The sequence below is a fragment of the Aulonocara sp. 'chitande type north' Nkhata Bay genome, linkage group LG4, assembly GCF_057382095.1.
Source record: "Aulonocara sp. 'chitande type north' Nkhata Bay isolate Kocher_YH1m ecotype deep benthic linkage group LG4, A_spYH_male_GT1.1, whole genome shotgun sequence".
Taxonomy (NCBI): Eukaryota; Metazoa; Chordata; class Actinopteri; order Cichliformes; family Cichlidae; genus Aulonocara; species Aulonocara sp. 'chitande type north' Nkhata Bay.
In genome coordinates, this window is record NC_141347.1 from 26843451 (window position 1) to 26859608 (window position 16158).

A 16158-nucleotide genomic window follows, 5' to 3' on the forward strand; every position below is an offset into this window, starting at 1 on the left:
CCCCAGTCAACAAAACAAAACAGAAATTTTCTCTGGTAAAAACAAATTGTTTGTCCACATTAATTCATCCTCACTCACATGCAGTCACACCATATATTTGCTGATAGTGGAGCTTCCCGCACGATCAGATACTCCACCCTCAGCAAAATGAGCTCAGTCATTTTTTATTTTCCATAGGAAAATATTTCTTTATGCTTTTGGACTGGATTGACTCGCATAAAATCCTTTTTACAGGGACTTACGACCTTGATCAGTCCCCACAGGTAGCTCTCCTCAGCCAATTGTAATCTGGAAAGCCGCCTTATATTTGCTCTTCCCGAGAATTTTCAGCGCCGTTATTCACTGTTGCAGGCCTGCTTAAAACAGAAATGAAAAAAATAGAGCTGATTGTTAGCTCATAAAAACAAAACAAAATCACCTGACAGGTGTTCTTTAAGTGCACTGTTACAAAATAATGGGCCCAATTTTTTAGACATGTCCATGTTTCCCAAAACTCCCTCTATTAAAAACAAAAACAACAACAACCTAACTGACAGAATCAACCCCTCACCACAACAACCTCAACAACCTTAAACACACAAGTCTTGCCACCACATAATTTCACCTCCTCAATACACCAAAAGTCTCAGGCTGACAAGTAAGCCATCAGCTTTTTCTTAGGGTTAAAAAACTAAAGTTCTGAAAGTTTAGAAAAATATGTTCACAATAAAATATTGTAAATAAAAAAATACAACTTTTAACTGTTTTCTTTTTTTTATTCTGTCTTATGCTATTGCTCTGACCGACTGTGAAGCACAACTTAATTGTATTATTATGTGCTATAGAAATTAATTTTGATTTGATTGGATTGGGGTTTATATCTAGATTATACTGTTTTTGTCTCTTGTCACTGGTTACCAGGTGGTTTCAGAATTTAACTGATTTTCCTGTTCAGATTTAAAACATTGCAACAACAGAGGGTTGGTTGAAATGGTTTGGTCCTTAATGAAACCTTGAAAGAGAGGATTTGAAATATACTAGTGGTACATTCATGTAAACTTTTCCTCCTCCTTCTTAACCAGCTATGTGCCTTTTCCATTGCGTGCCTTTGACATGTTTACTGAACGTTGAAGGGTTTTATGGTTAAATTCCCTCTGTCACAGTGACCACCCGGATAGAAATTGTGTTTTTAAATATTCAACAGTATCTTTTTTGTGTACCAATATACCATCTTTTCACTGTGACTTTGCCACCCTTTCTCTTAATCAGTTTATATTAGACATACAGCTCATCGGGATCAGTTATAAAGAAAGTTGTTTTGGCCTCAAATGGTACGTTCTGAGTCAGACTTCTCCTTACCTGCTAGATGTGCACTGTAGTAAGAGCTAGTTACTAACAGTAACTAGCTCTTACTACTGTTTATTGTTTGTACACTAGACTTCTCCTTTTGTTGCCCTGTGGAAATAGATGGCCTATGAGCTTCATCACTGTGCCTAGCTCATATTTAGTGAAGCCTGACCAACACATATATAATATATGTCAGATATATATATATATCTGACTGCACTCCTTAAAACTGGAAAACAATTAAATAACACTGACAGGTTAAGGTGCTGACCATGAACAGTCCCTTAGTTATCAGCCCTATTCTCTTGTTATTTAGTCAATTCATAAAATGAAAAGCTGTCAAATGAAAATAAATAACTTCCTTATACGTACAATAAATACAATAAATTTGACCAGTTCTTAGCAAATGGTTTCTGTCTAAATATGTCACTATTAATAAGCCACCTAGCTCACTAGATCTATATAAAACCAAGACACTATCAGAACTTTTACTGAGAATCTTTTAGTAACAGAAACTCATTTAATTAACAAACATTAAATTCATTTTCAAATTCATTGATTTCTTTAATTTATGTATACTTATGTATTTATTATTTGATTTATCATGACAAATACACTCTAAAAACCTTTGGTAAATCCACAGGTAAGTTTGGCCTTTTACATGTCTTTCACATAAAATACTGGTTGCAGGAGCTATTACTTCTTAGATATTTTCTGCATTATATGGCTATCTGTAGAGCTAATAAATATTCCTTCTGAATACTCCTTTTCAAAAGTGGCTACTAAGCAATTCAGTATGGCTTTTTATTTATTACTTTTAATAGCTCCCTCTTAATTGATTACATTTACATTCTAAACATTATTTTACGAAAGCAAAGAAACATTAAAATGAATGAGTCATTTTCAAAACATTGATTGATATTTTGCAATATGCATTAAAAGCATCCAACAGATGATTCATATTTTATGAAATCTGTTGAACAGCTTCATTCAAGTGTGTCTTATTCAGCAGACTCACTCTGAAAAAACAAACAAACAGAAAAAAAGAGTTATTTAAAGGTTTTAAGTTATTTGAATCCTCTGAAGACTTTTTCTGTTTTAACACATCTTGTTTTAATAATTTTTGCTTAACTGCACAAAGCATTACAATGTGTCTCACTTATAATGATGTGCACAATTGTTTTTGGTTTTTTTTTTTTGGATATTTGGACAGAAGTTGCTACCTTTCCAGTGTCACAGCTCTTGGCTCTCAACTTGTTGACCTGGGACTCAGCAATGTCAGCACGCTCCTGAGCTTCCTCCAGCTCATGCTGAACCTTCCTGAGCCTGGACATGTGAGTGTTTGCCTGCTCCTCCTGTAAAGGATTTACAAAATTCTGACTTAGTTATAGGGGAGTCAATGGGCGTGCGATGAACCAAGCTGAAGGAAATTTGTCATATAATTGTAGTTGACTCACAGCCTACTCAGCCTGTTTCTTGTAAGCCTTAACTGCAGCTTGCTGACCAGATCCTGAAGTCTTGTGATGTTCTTTTTGTCCTCCTCAGTCTAAACAATTAGGATTGTAAGTGAAAGGGAATGGGCACAATAAATTAGATCATTTTTAGTTAGATAATTAATTACCTCGTAAGTGAGCTCTTTCACTCTCCTCTCATATTTCCGGACTCCTTTAATGGCATCAGCTCCACGTCACTGCTCAGCTTCAAGTTCAACTTCCAGTTCACGCACCTGGAATTTGATAAAAGAATATAATATAATAAAACAATGTAGCTACATTATTATTGCCATGGTAAAGCATAGAAATAAAAGTGTCTTAATTCTACCTCATCATCATCATCATCATCTTTACTTAAAAAGCACTTTAAAATAACCATAGTTGACGCAAAGTGCTGTACACCAAAACTAAATAATAAAGATACATATATAAATATATAGATATAAATAAATAACGAATAAAAGAAAACAAGTAAATTAATTAAAGCATAATTAATTTAATTACAAGAAAAACTAAGTCTCGCTGAGGGCAAAAGAACATGTCTACAGAAAGGTAGACTTCGATTGTGAAACTAGTTTTAGTACTGTGTATAGTTTGTACCCTGGACTCCAGTTTCTGGAGCTGCTTCTTGCCACCCTTCATGGCGAGGTTCTCTGCCTCATCCAGACGGTGCTGCAGGTCCTTGACTGTGACCTCCAGGTTCTTCTTCATCCTCTCCAGGTGAGCACTGGTGTCCTGCTCCTTCTTCAGCTCCTCAGCCATCATGGCAGCCTGAAGTGATGAAATATTTCCAAAATTTAAAATCTGTTCTACATTAAAATCGAACTTAACATGAACTGCAAATTAGAGATTTCAGAACCCTGTAATAGTGAAAAACAAAATAGAAGAAAAAAAAAATCTCACATCAGTGATAGCCTTTTTGGCCTTCTCCTCAGCATTTCTTGCTTCCTGAACTGCATCATCCACCTCACCCTGAACCTGGACAAGGTCAGCCTCCAGCTTCTTCTTGGTATTCAAAAGACTGGTGTTCTGAATGAAACAAGAAAAATATATTTTGGTTTAAATATTGGATGCTATATCAAGAATCTACATATATAGAATATATCAGAATCGATACACTAATCATCATCATAATATCAACAACAGTATTTATGTTTTTTTATGGTTAGGCATTTATTTAATTATTGGTTTATTTATTTATTAACCTGCAGTTTAATTCTGTATTATATTATGTTTTTGTTCCCTAATCCTTAAGTGTGTTAATTCTGGTTCAGACATGCAAATAATGTATAATGCAAATAATAATAATGTATATATGTATATGTCCAACACGCTCACTAGCATCAACCAACTCCTGCTCAGCTACTTTGCGTCCTCTCTCTGTCTGCTCCAGAGCGGCTCTCAGCTCCTCAATCTCAGCCACCATCAGACCATTTCTGCGCTCCACCATGGCGACCTGCTCCTTCATGTCTTCCTGTCCTCTGAGAGCTTCATCAAGGTGCAGTTGGGCATCCTGATGAAATAAATCAATCAATAAATAAGTACCTATTCTGTTTCTTTAACAAATGATCAGGAAAAAAGGTCACCTTGAGCTGTCCTTGGACATTCCTCAGTTGTTTCTGGGCCTCAGCAGCCTGTCTGTTGGCATGGCTCAGCTGAATCTCCATCTCATTCAGGTCTCCCTCCATCTTCTTCTTGACTCTCAGGGCATCATTCCTGCTCCTGACCTCAGCATCAAGAGTGCTCTGCATGGAGTCAATTACCCGCTGGCTGTTCCTCTTGATCTGCTCCATCTCCTCATCCTTCTCTGACAGCTTCCTGTCAATCTCACTTTTAACCTGGTTTAGCTCAAGCTGAACACGAAGGATCTTGGCCTCCTCGTGCTCCAGAGTTCCCTTTAAATGATTAAAAGAGTTATGTAAAAAATTTTTTTTATTGCAACATAAACTGGAGAAGGGATACTTTTTAAAATTTGAATACAAACAGTACATTTTTATAAAATACATTACCTCAGCTTCCTCCACAGCTGTCTGAATTTCAGACTTCTCTGTCTCAACAGTCTTCTTGGCATTTTCCAGCTCATGGATGGTCTTTCCTGTCTCACCAATCTGCTCAGTCAGATCTGAGATCTCCTCTACAGAGCAAACACAGCCAAGAGTACTTGGAGCTGATATATGCAAATGTTTTTGCCACAACAAAAGCTGTAAATGACATTAGAACATTAGAATCGTACTTAAACTCAACCCACACATGGGTCTATCATAAATAACCAATATTACCTGCATCTTGCCAGGTGATGATTCCTTCTTAGCTCATGCAATTGTTGCGAAGTACTGGATGACACGTTTGGTGTTGACAGTCTTTCCTGCACCAGATTCTCCACTGGAGACAGTATAAGAGACATATTTTCAAGATTCATCCTCTGTATCAAGTTTTAGAGATAATCATGTGTGCAATACTCTCGTAATCAGAACAGATTGGTTTTCCCGATCTGGAATACAAACATTAAAGAATTTTATCTAACTGCAGCAATAACCTCACATTTAAGGCATCTTTTAGTTTGTATTCACAAACTTTAACAGTAACTACTACTTACCAGTGAGCATGAACTGATAGGCATTGTCAGAGATGGAGAAGATGTGGGGTGGAGCCTCAATCCTCTTCTTTCCTCTGTATGCTGCTACACATGTAGCATCATACACAGGAAGCCACTTGTAGGGATTTTCGACGACGCAGAACAACCCAGAGTAGGTCTGTATCATAGCAGAGAGCATAAGGGTTGCTTACATTTCTCATTTTTCATTTTTCATTTGCATTTTATTTCTTTTAGATAAACCTTCAAATAAAACTTACGTAGATCATCCATGATGCAAAACGCTCTTTGAGGTTAAACAGCACAGATGGCTCGTTAAGGTGTGTCATCATTGCCATATCCTCCATCTTATCGAACTTTGGAGGGTTCCTGGGGTGGATGTCTTCCTCTTTCACAGTAACTGTCTGAATAGAAAGCAATTTTTAAATAATCAACAGGGTGTTTGTTGTGATATAGCAGACAAATGTTTACATAGACAGGATGACAAATATATAGACGTAAAATGGAAAGAATTTTTACCTACCTTTCCTCCCTCTGTCTCAACAGTGGCTTTACCACCCTCCCTCTTGATAAGTTTACACTTGACATATACTTCATCAGGATCAGTCACAATGAAGGCCGTCTTGGCATCAAATGGGGTGTTTTGAGCTTCAATCCTCTCCTTTTCTGGCTTCCGGAGGCAAATGGCTGCCGGGCCATACTGCTCCATCTCCGCGTCTGTGCTCATGTTGGCACTTTACTGGAGACTGAAAATATGACATAAATTGAAACAATGTGACCATTTATGAGTTCTTGAAATTTTCTTAAGCAGATATCTTCTATCATGAAAATGTCATTTACATCGAACCACTTACCTCACTGGACCCCAACTGAAAACTAATAGTATCCTGTGTAAAGATGCTGCAATCTAAAGAAATGCCAAAATTAAGTTGCTTTGCTCCTTTGTGTCTAATATTTCAACCATCATATTTCAGTAAAAATATTTATTCATTCAGTTGACTGACCAAAGTGCCACTACACTCAAACAGCAGCAACATATTTAACAGGAATGTCTAAACCGTTAAAATATGGTAACCAGTGAATACTTGACCACACTCACCTGTGTCACATGCCTGTCAGCTGGATTGGGTTTCCAGAGTTGCTGCTCGAGTGTGTCTGCTCAGCACAGCTTTTCACTTTATTAATCCTTTATTTATCCAGGTAAAAAATCTCATTGAGATTAAAAATCTCATTTCCAAGAGAGACCTGGCATCATAGCAACAAAAGTCACATACCACATAGGTATATAACATTTAAAACAAATACAATATCGCATACAAACATGTGTAAAATATACAATAACAGATCAAATACAAAAAGAGTACATTAAAAACAATCACACTGAGTAAAAGAGCTGTTCTCTCGTTCCTTTAAGACAGACTTAAACTCTCCCAAGGTAACCAATTCTGATAATTTCAGTTCCTTCTGCAGATTATTCCAGGAAGCAGGGGCAGCGTATTTAAAAGCCCCTTTCCCCCATTCTGTTCTGATTTTTGGGACAATCAAGTGTATGATTTTGTTCGAACGAAGGTTGTATTGGTTGTGGTTTTTACACATATAAACACATAAATAAGATGGAACCAGCCCAAGGAGAGATTTATAGATAAAAATCAACCAATGGGAGAGTCTACGAATATGCAAAGATGGACATTTAGCAGCAGCATACAGAGAACAATGATGTACACGACTTCCATAGCCAGTAATAAAACGTAAAGCACAATGGTACACAGTATCCAACCTCTTTAGGTAGTGGGCAGGTGCATTCATAAAAAGCAGGTCACCATAATCCAATAAAGGTAAAAAGGTTGAACGAATCAAATGTTTTCTCACTTGGAGGGAGAAACAGGATTGGTTTCTAAAAAGTAACCTAGTTTTAGTTTTAACTTCGACACAAGCCTTTGAATGTGAGTCTTAAATGACAAATTCTGATCTATAATGATCCCTAGATACTTGTAAGATGTGACCATTTCAATTTCAGATCCTTGAATTGTTTTAATCTTAGGAGACGTAGCTAACAACTCTTTGCCATTTGAGAATAACATAAACTTGGATTTCTCTGGATTTAACACCAACTTAAGTTGAGTTAAATGGGACTGAACGACATCAAAGGCAGACTGCAGAAATTGCAGGGTTTGTGCTACTGAAGGGGATGAACAATAAATAATTGTATCATCTGCATAAAGATGAAATGCTGCATTTGACAAATTATCACAAAGGTTGTTTATGTAAAGAGAAAATAGCAATGGTCCTAATATGGAGCCCTGCAGAACTCCTTTGGATACTGGGAGAAAAGAGGAAGAAGACCCAGCAGCACGGACACACTGTTTTCTTGCTGACAAGTAATTTGAAAACCAACTTACAGCATTTACAGATAGACCAATATTGTTTAGTCTATTTAATAAAATAGCATGGTCAACTGTATCAAAAGCCTTTGACAAGTCAAGAAAAAGAGCCGCACAGTATTTTTTGCAGTCCATTGAATCAACAATGTCATTAACCACTTTAATAGCAGCAGTTATTGTGCTGTGTTGTTTTCTGAATCCTGACTGATGTTGGGAAAGAACTGAATTTTTGTCCAAAAAATCTTTCAGTTGTTCACTAATGAACTTTTCTAGAACTTTTGCTAGAACACACAATTTAGATATGGGCCTGTAATTCTTAACATCTGAAGGATCACCTCCTTTCAGCAAAGGGAGAACATAGGCAGATTTCTATATTACAGGGATCTCACTGTTCGAGAGGCTAAGATTAAAAATGTAAGTTATTGGTTCTGCTATAAAATCTGCAGCCAACTTAAGAAAATAGGGATCAAGTTGATCTGTTCCTCTGGACCTCAAAAACATTTAGCGGAGAAAAACTGAAGGGTTGGACCACAGATTCAGTTTGAGCGGTTGCAGAGAGAGCCTCTTGTTGATTAAGCTGTTTTAAATCTGGATATAAAGATTCAAATAGAGATCCTGAAGAAACAAAATGCTCATTAAAGCAGTTTAGAATGTCGCATTTCTCTGTTAAAGTACAGGAGTCTTTTACAACAAAAGTTGGCATCTCATTTGTAATTATGTCCCCATAAGAAGATTTTATTATTTTCCAGAATTTTTTAGGATCGTTCAAATGTTTAGTAGTATTTGAAAGATAGAATTCTGATTTGGCCTTTTTAATTAAGGAAGTTGAACGGTTTCTAAGCTGTCTAAAAATCAGCCAATCCGCTTCGGATTTAGTTTTTCTGGCCTTAGCCCAGGCAGCATCCCTTTTTTTGAGTAGACTAGAGAGCTGAAGAGAAAATCAAGGGTTGTTTCTGCATTTTACTCTAAATTTGCAGATAGGGGCATGTTTATTTGTAATTTTGATAAAAGTATCATAAAAATAATTCCATGCCAGCTCAAGATCAGTTATCAGGTAGATTCTACTCCAGTTATAGTCCCATAAATCATGAAAGAAAGCTTGCTCACAGAAATGCTTAAAATCTCGTTTAAAAGCTATCTGTGGCCTTGATTTTGGGAGCTTCGATTGCCTGACTACTAGGGCTGCCACAAACGATTATTTTGATAGTCGACTAGTCACCGATTATTTTTGCGATTAGTCGACTAATCAGATCATCATCCATTAGACGTAAAACTACAGCTTATTGCACCAGCAGCATCTGCTCTTATATAACTATCATTAGCTTACAGCTTTAAGTGTTTAAGGTCTGTGCTAACTAAAAATAAAGACAAGATGATAGTTTATTGAATTTTAATGAAATTTGCAGATTGTTTCGGTGAAGATTAATAAACTCCTTGCTATCTAAAATATAACAGGACACTGGAGTATATTCTGGAGCATCTCACACTTCTGATAATCAGCTGTCTGCTTGACGTTTATTCAGCTGTGTAAAAACTATAACTTTAATCTCAGACAAACTGATTTACTCAGGAACAAATAAAATACTTAAAAAAAAAGCCAAACAATAACATTTTAAGTTATCTAAGTGACTCATATATATTTAACCTGAGTAGCGAAAGACGGCGGTGGGTTTGAAAACGATTTGCGGGGAGTCCGGTGTTCTCACGGCGCTAGTGAGCCTAGCCCCCGGCTCGCTAACGAGCTAGTGGGTAACAGATGTCTCCGAAAACGTCGGAGCGCTTTTGAAAATATGTGGTGTCCTGATAAACTGAGCAGATATTTGAGGTTTACACAGCTACATTCTCGCCTGAAAATATGTTAAACGTTTATTTTGTGACCCAGAAAGAATAATAAGAGTAACATTAAAACTAACTAGCTGCCGCCATTGTTGGAAACTGCGCTGGGCTGCGCTATGAATTCTGGGACACAGCTGCTTCTTCTTCTTCTTCTTCGGGGTTTAACGGTAGCTGACATCCTTGTACATGCAATGCTGCCATCTTCTGTTTCAGTCCGTTATTATACTCTTAAATCCTGCCACTTATTCCTGCGTCTTTTGTGATCGTACAAAGTTTCAAACGACGCGTCGACTATTAAATCAGTCGTCGACGATTTTGATAGTCGACGTAATCGTGACTAGTCGACAAATCGTGGCAGCCCTACTGACTACAGCTACCACACAGTGGTCACTGATATCATTTGCGAAAACCCCAGTGTGAGAATATTTATACGGCATATTAGTTAAAAATAAATCAATAAGTGATGACTTTTCTGGGCATTTAAGATTTGGACGAGTTGTGCTGTAAATTAGTTGTGTGAGATTATATGAATCACACATGGATTTAAAACTGTCTGAGGCAGAGGACAACCAGTCCCAGTTGAAATCTCCGGCCAGCACAATTTCATTAAAATCTAAAGTAGATCGTTTTTCACTAAGTGAAACTAAAGCCTCACTACTAGCTGAGGGGGGTCTATAACAGCCCACAATGGTAATAAAATAGCCCTTGAAAAGTTGGAGTTTGAGGGCAAGAAGTTCAAACTGCTTACAAACAGATACCGATGAATCGACAGTAACATGGAATTTGCTTTTTACATAAATTGCAACACCGCCACCCTTTCTGGGGCGGTCGCAACGGAAAAGATTATAGCCCGTTATTGCAATGTCTTTGTCAGTAATTGATTTAGTAAGCCAGGTTTCTGATAATATAAGAATATCAGTATCTAACTCTTTCATCAAAATTTTCACAAAATCAAGTTTGGGAAGAAGACTTCTGACATTTAAATGAGTGATACCAAGACCTGTTCAAGTTTTGAAATCACAAGGAGTACTTAAGCATTTGCAGTCTGGATCGGGATTAGGTTGCACATTTCCAGATAAAAGAAGCAGAAGAACAATAAAACATTTTCTTTTCATAGATTTTTCTTGTAGGATTACAGACTGATTTCTCTTAGTGCCCGATCTCTTTGGGGGGTGAGAAGATTGGGAAATAAACCAGTAATATGGAATGAATAAATCAGTTAAATCAGTTGAAATGAGATCTCTGCTGATAATCACGTTTGAGAAACTTCTAAAAGATGTAAAATCCCACCTTGTTCCCTTTGAGAGGAGTAAGAAGTATGGTGTCTCTTGCTCCACAGACTGTTCCTGCACCTCATGTAGACAAAAAGCGGTCTTCATTACAGGGTGGTTCTGGGACTTTGTTACTTGACAGTTATCAACTCATTGCTGACACCATGAGTACTTATTAAAATACCTCTATGTTACTTTATGATTGACAGAATAGTTGTGATTTTTGATTATGTTCTGTTAAACATGAGACAAAAAAAAACGCCAAAAATATTTTTTAAACATAATTTTATAGTCAATTTCTCTATAATAAAGAAGATAAAATACTGTTGGATCTAAAAAACAAATATTAATTAAAAATTTCTCAACTTTACATATTCTAATTAAGTACTGGTAAGTCAATCTGTATAGAACTGTATTCGACTATATTATACATTCAGATATATATTATTAATGCATTTTCTTATAATGTTATTTTACTTTTAACACATCATTTTTAACTGATTTGTAAATACAGTATTTACTACTCTTATTATGTTCACAGTTTATTCAATACTACATAGCAAGAGTGCACAGCATGGATTTGTGAAGTGTCTGCTCCAATAAATCCAGAGAAGTACTTGGGGATCAGATTTCAGTTGACACATTTTATGATAGGCAGTTGCATCAATTTAATTTTGATATGACAGCCAGGACTGAGTGCTAATGTTGGGGAAGCGTCAGAATGTCACTGGTGTATAGTTGCACAGTATACATGTCTCTGGTATCTGATACTAATTTCATACTGCTGTACTTTCCATAAAAGTTAAAAGAGCAACACATGATTCCTGGAAACGTAATACAAGAAAAGTTGACACCTCAGGTAAGGCCTTAAATAACAGCTGCACAAATAAGATTTAAAATGAGTGTTTTTCACTTATGATTGTTGAAAAATGACAATTTTGGTACAAGAACATAGTATTAGTTTCTATTTAAAATGTTTATATTCAACTTTTACTGAATGAGCAGAGATGAAAAAGTATCTTGACGTTTGGAATAATTTCCAGTGTCCTCTCAGATTACGTGCTGAAACTGTTGACAGGTGTGGTTTATCATTTACCATCTTAACAGAGGATTACAAGTCATTGCTGTAGTCAAAAATAACAACAGCTAAGGGACAGAGTGAGGATACCACTCTTGCACTGAGAGGACATTTGTCCGACATATCCAGAGAAGCAGGTGAATTTTGTGTTTTTATGTTATTTAATTTCCATAGTTTGATAGAAAATCTGTCAACTTATTTGTTTTGAATTCCCCTATGAAGTTTCACACAAAAGTAGGGCATTTTAGTCACAAAAACTGACTGTTGCTTGACATTTTCAGAAGTGGAAATCAAAATGAAACCTTGACTAAAGTTGAAAAATTAAAACTTTAATTCTCCAACTGTACAATATTACAAAAGTTCAACAAATTTCTGATATCGCTTATTATTGGCTATTATTTTACATAATGTAAAGCATACATAAAACAAGATAAAGTCTTTTATGCTCTTCCTGTCTATTTAGTTTACTTTAAGGTGTGATTCACACTTAAATAGCTTGAATATACTGAATGCAATGTTTGATGGAGGGCATAGAATTTTCAGTTGTTTAGGATATTATGTTTTGGCACTGGAAGTTGCCTCAAAGGCTACTTTGCTCTCTTAAAGTGATTAAAATCTCCTTTGGATTAGAATATCAGTTTTGCAAGTATAATATATTGCCCTACACAGTTTGGATTGAGTTAAACAAATCATGGAAATTACCCAATTTTTGGGGTATTTTTGGTGGTTTATTTTTAAAAGACATTTTTGAACTAATTCCTACTGGTCGCTCTATATCAATTTACTTCTCAGGCTTGAAATATATTCCAGTATGCAGTGAAGGAAGAGGATAATTTCTTTCAATGCAAAGGATGTACATGGTCTGCAGCAGTTCTTAGGTATATGTCAAAGTAAAATCCGCAGATGTTACATGGCATGATCAAACTCTTGGCTCTTAGCTTATTGACCTGGGACTCAGCAATGTCATTGCACTCTTGAGCTTCTTCCAGCTCATGCTGAACCTTTCTCAGCCTGGGTAGGTAGATGTTGGCATGTTCCTCTTGTAGTTGATGGGAATTAAAATGAGGGCACCCTCATTTATATATTAGTTAATTTAACTTCAGTTTAATTTAATATTTACTTTTCATATTTCTGCATTCTCTCTCAGGTAGTTGTACAGAATAGTATACAGTAGCTTTGTTTTGAGGAGCACTGTAAAAAGGATTTTAATATATTATTGTAAGTGTTAAAAACAATCAAACCTGAGGGAAGCAGTCTGACACGGTCACTAGCACCAACCAACTCCTGTCCAGCAACTCCTAATCCTCTCTCTGTCTGCTCCAGAGCGGCTCTCAGCTCCTCAATTTCAGCCATCATGAGACCATTTCTGCGCTCCACCATGGTGACCTGCTCCTTCATGTCTTCCTGTCCTCTGAAAGGATCATCCAGGTGTAGCTGGGAATACTGATAAAGTATTTCAGACTTCTCAGTCTCAACAGTCTTCTTGGCCTTTTCCAGCTCATGGATGCTCTGTCCAGTCTCACCAATCTGCTAAGTCAGATCTGAGATCTTCTCTAAAGAGCAAACACAGCCAAGAGTTAGAGTACTTGGAGCTGACATATGCAAATGTTTTTGCTACAACAAAAGCAAGATAAGCATACGCTGCAAGTTCTTGTTCTCTCTCTTCATGGTCTCAAGATGATCCAGAGCCTCTTCATATGAGTTCTTCATCTTGAACAACTCAGTGCTGAGAGAACGAGCCTCCTTTTGGGCTCCTTCCAGCTCTGCCTGGCTCTCCTCATACTTCTGCTTCCATTCTGCCAGGACCTAGGTTTATATAGGTTAATTAGTTAGTTGTTATTATTGGTGTATGCCTATTCTGATGATATTGGTTATATTTAAATCTTTACTTTATCAAAGTTCCTTTGCTTCTTGTCAAGGTTGGCAGCCAGGGCTTTAGCTCTCTTCACATCAATCATGAGGTCCTCCACCTCACCCTGCAGCCTCTGCTTGGTCTTCTCCAGTGAGGCACACTTGGAGTTCACAGCCTCAATGGATTCCTCAGCCTCCTGCAGGCGCTGGGCAATCTGCAACACTGTCAGCCTGCTTCTTGCGGAGAGCAATTTCTGAAACTCAGCTTCTCGCTTTGTGTTAAACTCAATCTGAGCAGCTGTTGCTCCACCAGCTTCATTGAGCCTCTTGCTGATCTCTTCAAGCTCCCTGGAGAGGTCGGCTCTCTGCTTCTCTATCTTAGCCTGAGCCGCCCTCTCAGCCTCAATCTCCTCTTCAATATGAGCCTAGTTTGAAGTTTTATATTAACAGAGCTTGTCAATGGGAACTTATATTGTAATTGTTTTTCATAAGAATGAATAATATTCATTATGAACGCTGTTCATTAGTTTTACCTTAAGTTACCTAAAGAATCTTGCTGAGAAGCTGGCTTAATTCCTTAAGCCAGCTTCTCCATCAAGTTTTTCCTTGATGGAGAAACCAATAGAGATTTTATAAGGTAAGTGTCCTCATAAATAGTGAGTACATCAGTAATGTCTACAGTATACCCAGTGGTAAATTATAATAGTGCACTACATGGTTTGTGAATTATTTATTGCAATCAATCTTGATATTAACTTGACAGTGATATTAAGTTGAAAGAGTTTATACTAAACTCTAAGCTCAAGTCATTTTGACATTATAGCCAGTACTGAGTTTTAAATTCGGAGAAGTCTTGAAATGCCACTGGTGTACTATTACAGGACATAAACACCTCAGCTATCTGAAATAAAATTCAGAGCAAGACTTTGTATTAATGCCAGACAAGTGTTATATATCTCTACTAGGAATAGAGTTTAAGAAGGACTGCCAGCTCAGATAATTCAATACTAGAAAATTGTTTGTTATAAAAAAAATGTTAATGTCTTTCTGCAAGGAAAAAATAATCATACAGTTTTTAAATTTTAATTTAGATGTACTGAGTAAGTGATAAATGATGAATGGAAGGAAAAGTCTGGGATCATAGCCAGAATTACCTTTCATTGCCAAGTTTTGCACAGACTTGTCTTAATGTCTGCTATCTTACCAGCAGGTCACGAGGTGCTACCATGGTCCAAAATAAATCCAGCAAAGAGAAGAAGCTGTGACTTGTCTTTTGCATAAGTGAAGGATATATTATAGGACAATATTCAGATATGTTGTTAAGACCATGTCCTAACCTGTAAGAGATTTGTCATCTTAAATAGTCTGTTTAATTTCCAAATGTATTTTCCTAAAAAAGCACATGTTTAAAAGTAAGATAAGTTCATTGTAAAATGTTGAGTAAAATAACATATTGTGCATGTTCACTGTGATCCAAGAGTTTGCTAGAATAGCAAGAAAAATGCAGAGTAGACACAAAGACAACAAAACAACCAAAACAGGGAAATTACTTATTTCCTCTGCTTCTTTTAGCTGTGGTATTTTAGAGGAACACATTACAGACAATGCAGTCTAATGTTTTAGTGTCTTGCTAGGTGTACAGTAGCAAGTGTTTAACCTTACTGAATTTTTGAAATTCTACGATACTGTTACTGTAGTACTGTTTTAATGAGCACAGATGAGTCACTTTGGCCTGCACTTCTGGAGAGACACAGTGACATTTCTCTAGAAAGATCTAGCCACTTAAGCTTCCTTAGGAAACACAGTATAAATGGCTACTCATTTGCCTCTATGCTCACAATTTACTTTTGAATATATATTCCATTTTTTTTTCTTTAGAAAATTTCTGTATTTGCAAATCCAGACATTAGGTGTCTCTGATACCTTCAACATTCACAAAGCCTTAAACTCTATGGAGAAAAAGCGAAGAGTGACATAAATAGGAGGTTATTGTCATCAAGTACTCTGCCAAAATAAAAGGTCTGAGGACAAGTAATGACCTGTATGAGAATGACTATTGGTATTTTGGAGACATGCAACCACTCCCCACGTAACGTTAACCTGTATGCCATTTTAGATATATAACAATTATGGTGAAAGTGTAGGATTGAGTGAATAATACCTTGGTCATACAGCCCTAGAGGCTAGTGGTAACCACCTGTCACTTAAGTAGTTGGTCTATTCCCCAACCAGTTGGCAAAAACCTTGTGTTTGCTTTGGCCACTAGCATATTTCTGCTGTAGCAATTTGAATCGAAGTGATGGATGTATCCAAAAACACTGTCTACTCT

General features: G+C 36.7%; 1 protein-coding gene and 1 pseudogene across 2 annotated transcripts; both read right to left on the reverse strand.

Annotated features, from left to right (window-relative positions):
* Positions 1–2340: 2340 nt before the first annotated feature.
* LOC147332786 (uncharacterized) lies at positions 2341–15057 on the reverse strand (annotated as a pseudogene). Its single transcript, XR_015128954.1, has 12 exons — positions 15034–15057; positions 13868–14254; positions 13619–13784; positions 4829–4953; positions 4406–4714; positions 4136–4332; positions 3723–3855; positions 3420–3590; positions 2948–3052; positions 2784–2872; positions 2486–2681; positions 2341–2345 (listed from the first exon to the last, which is right to left on the reverse strand). The product of XR_015128954.1 is annotated as an uncharacterized LOC147332786 (transcript).
* On the reverse strand, positions 5658–8612 carry LOC147332787 (myosin heavy chain, fast skeletal muscle-like). The gene is made up of 3 exons (XM_086289526.1): positions 6267–8612; positions 5936–6158; positions 5658–5816 (listed from the first exon to the last, which is right to left on the reverse strand). The coding sequence occupies exons 2-3, from the start codon at positions 6137–6139 to the stop codon at positions 5658–5660; spliced, it is 363 nt and encodes a 120-aa protein (XP_086145652.1). The 5' UTR covers positions 6140–6158; positions 6267–8612.
* Positions 15058–16158: the final 1101 nt, after the last annotated feature.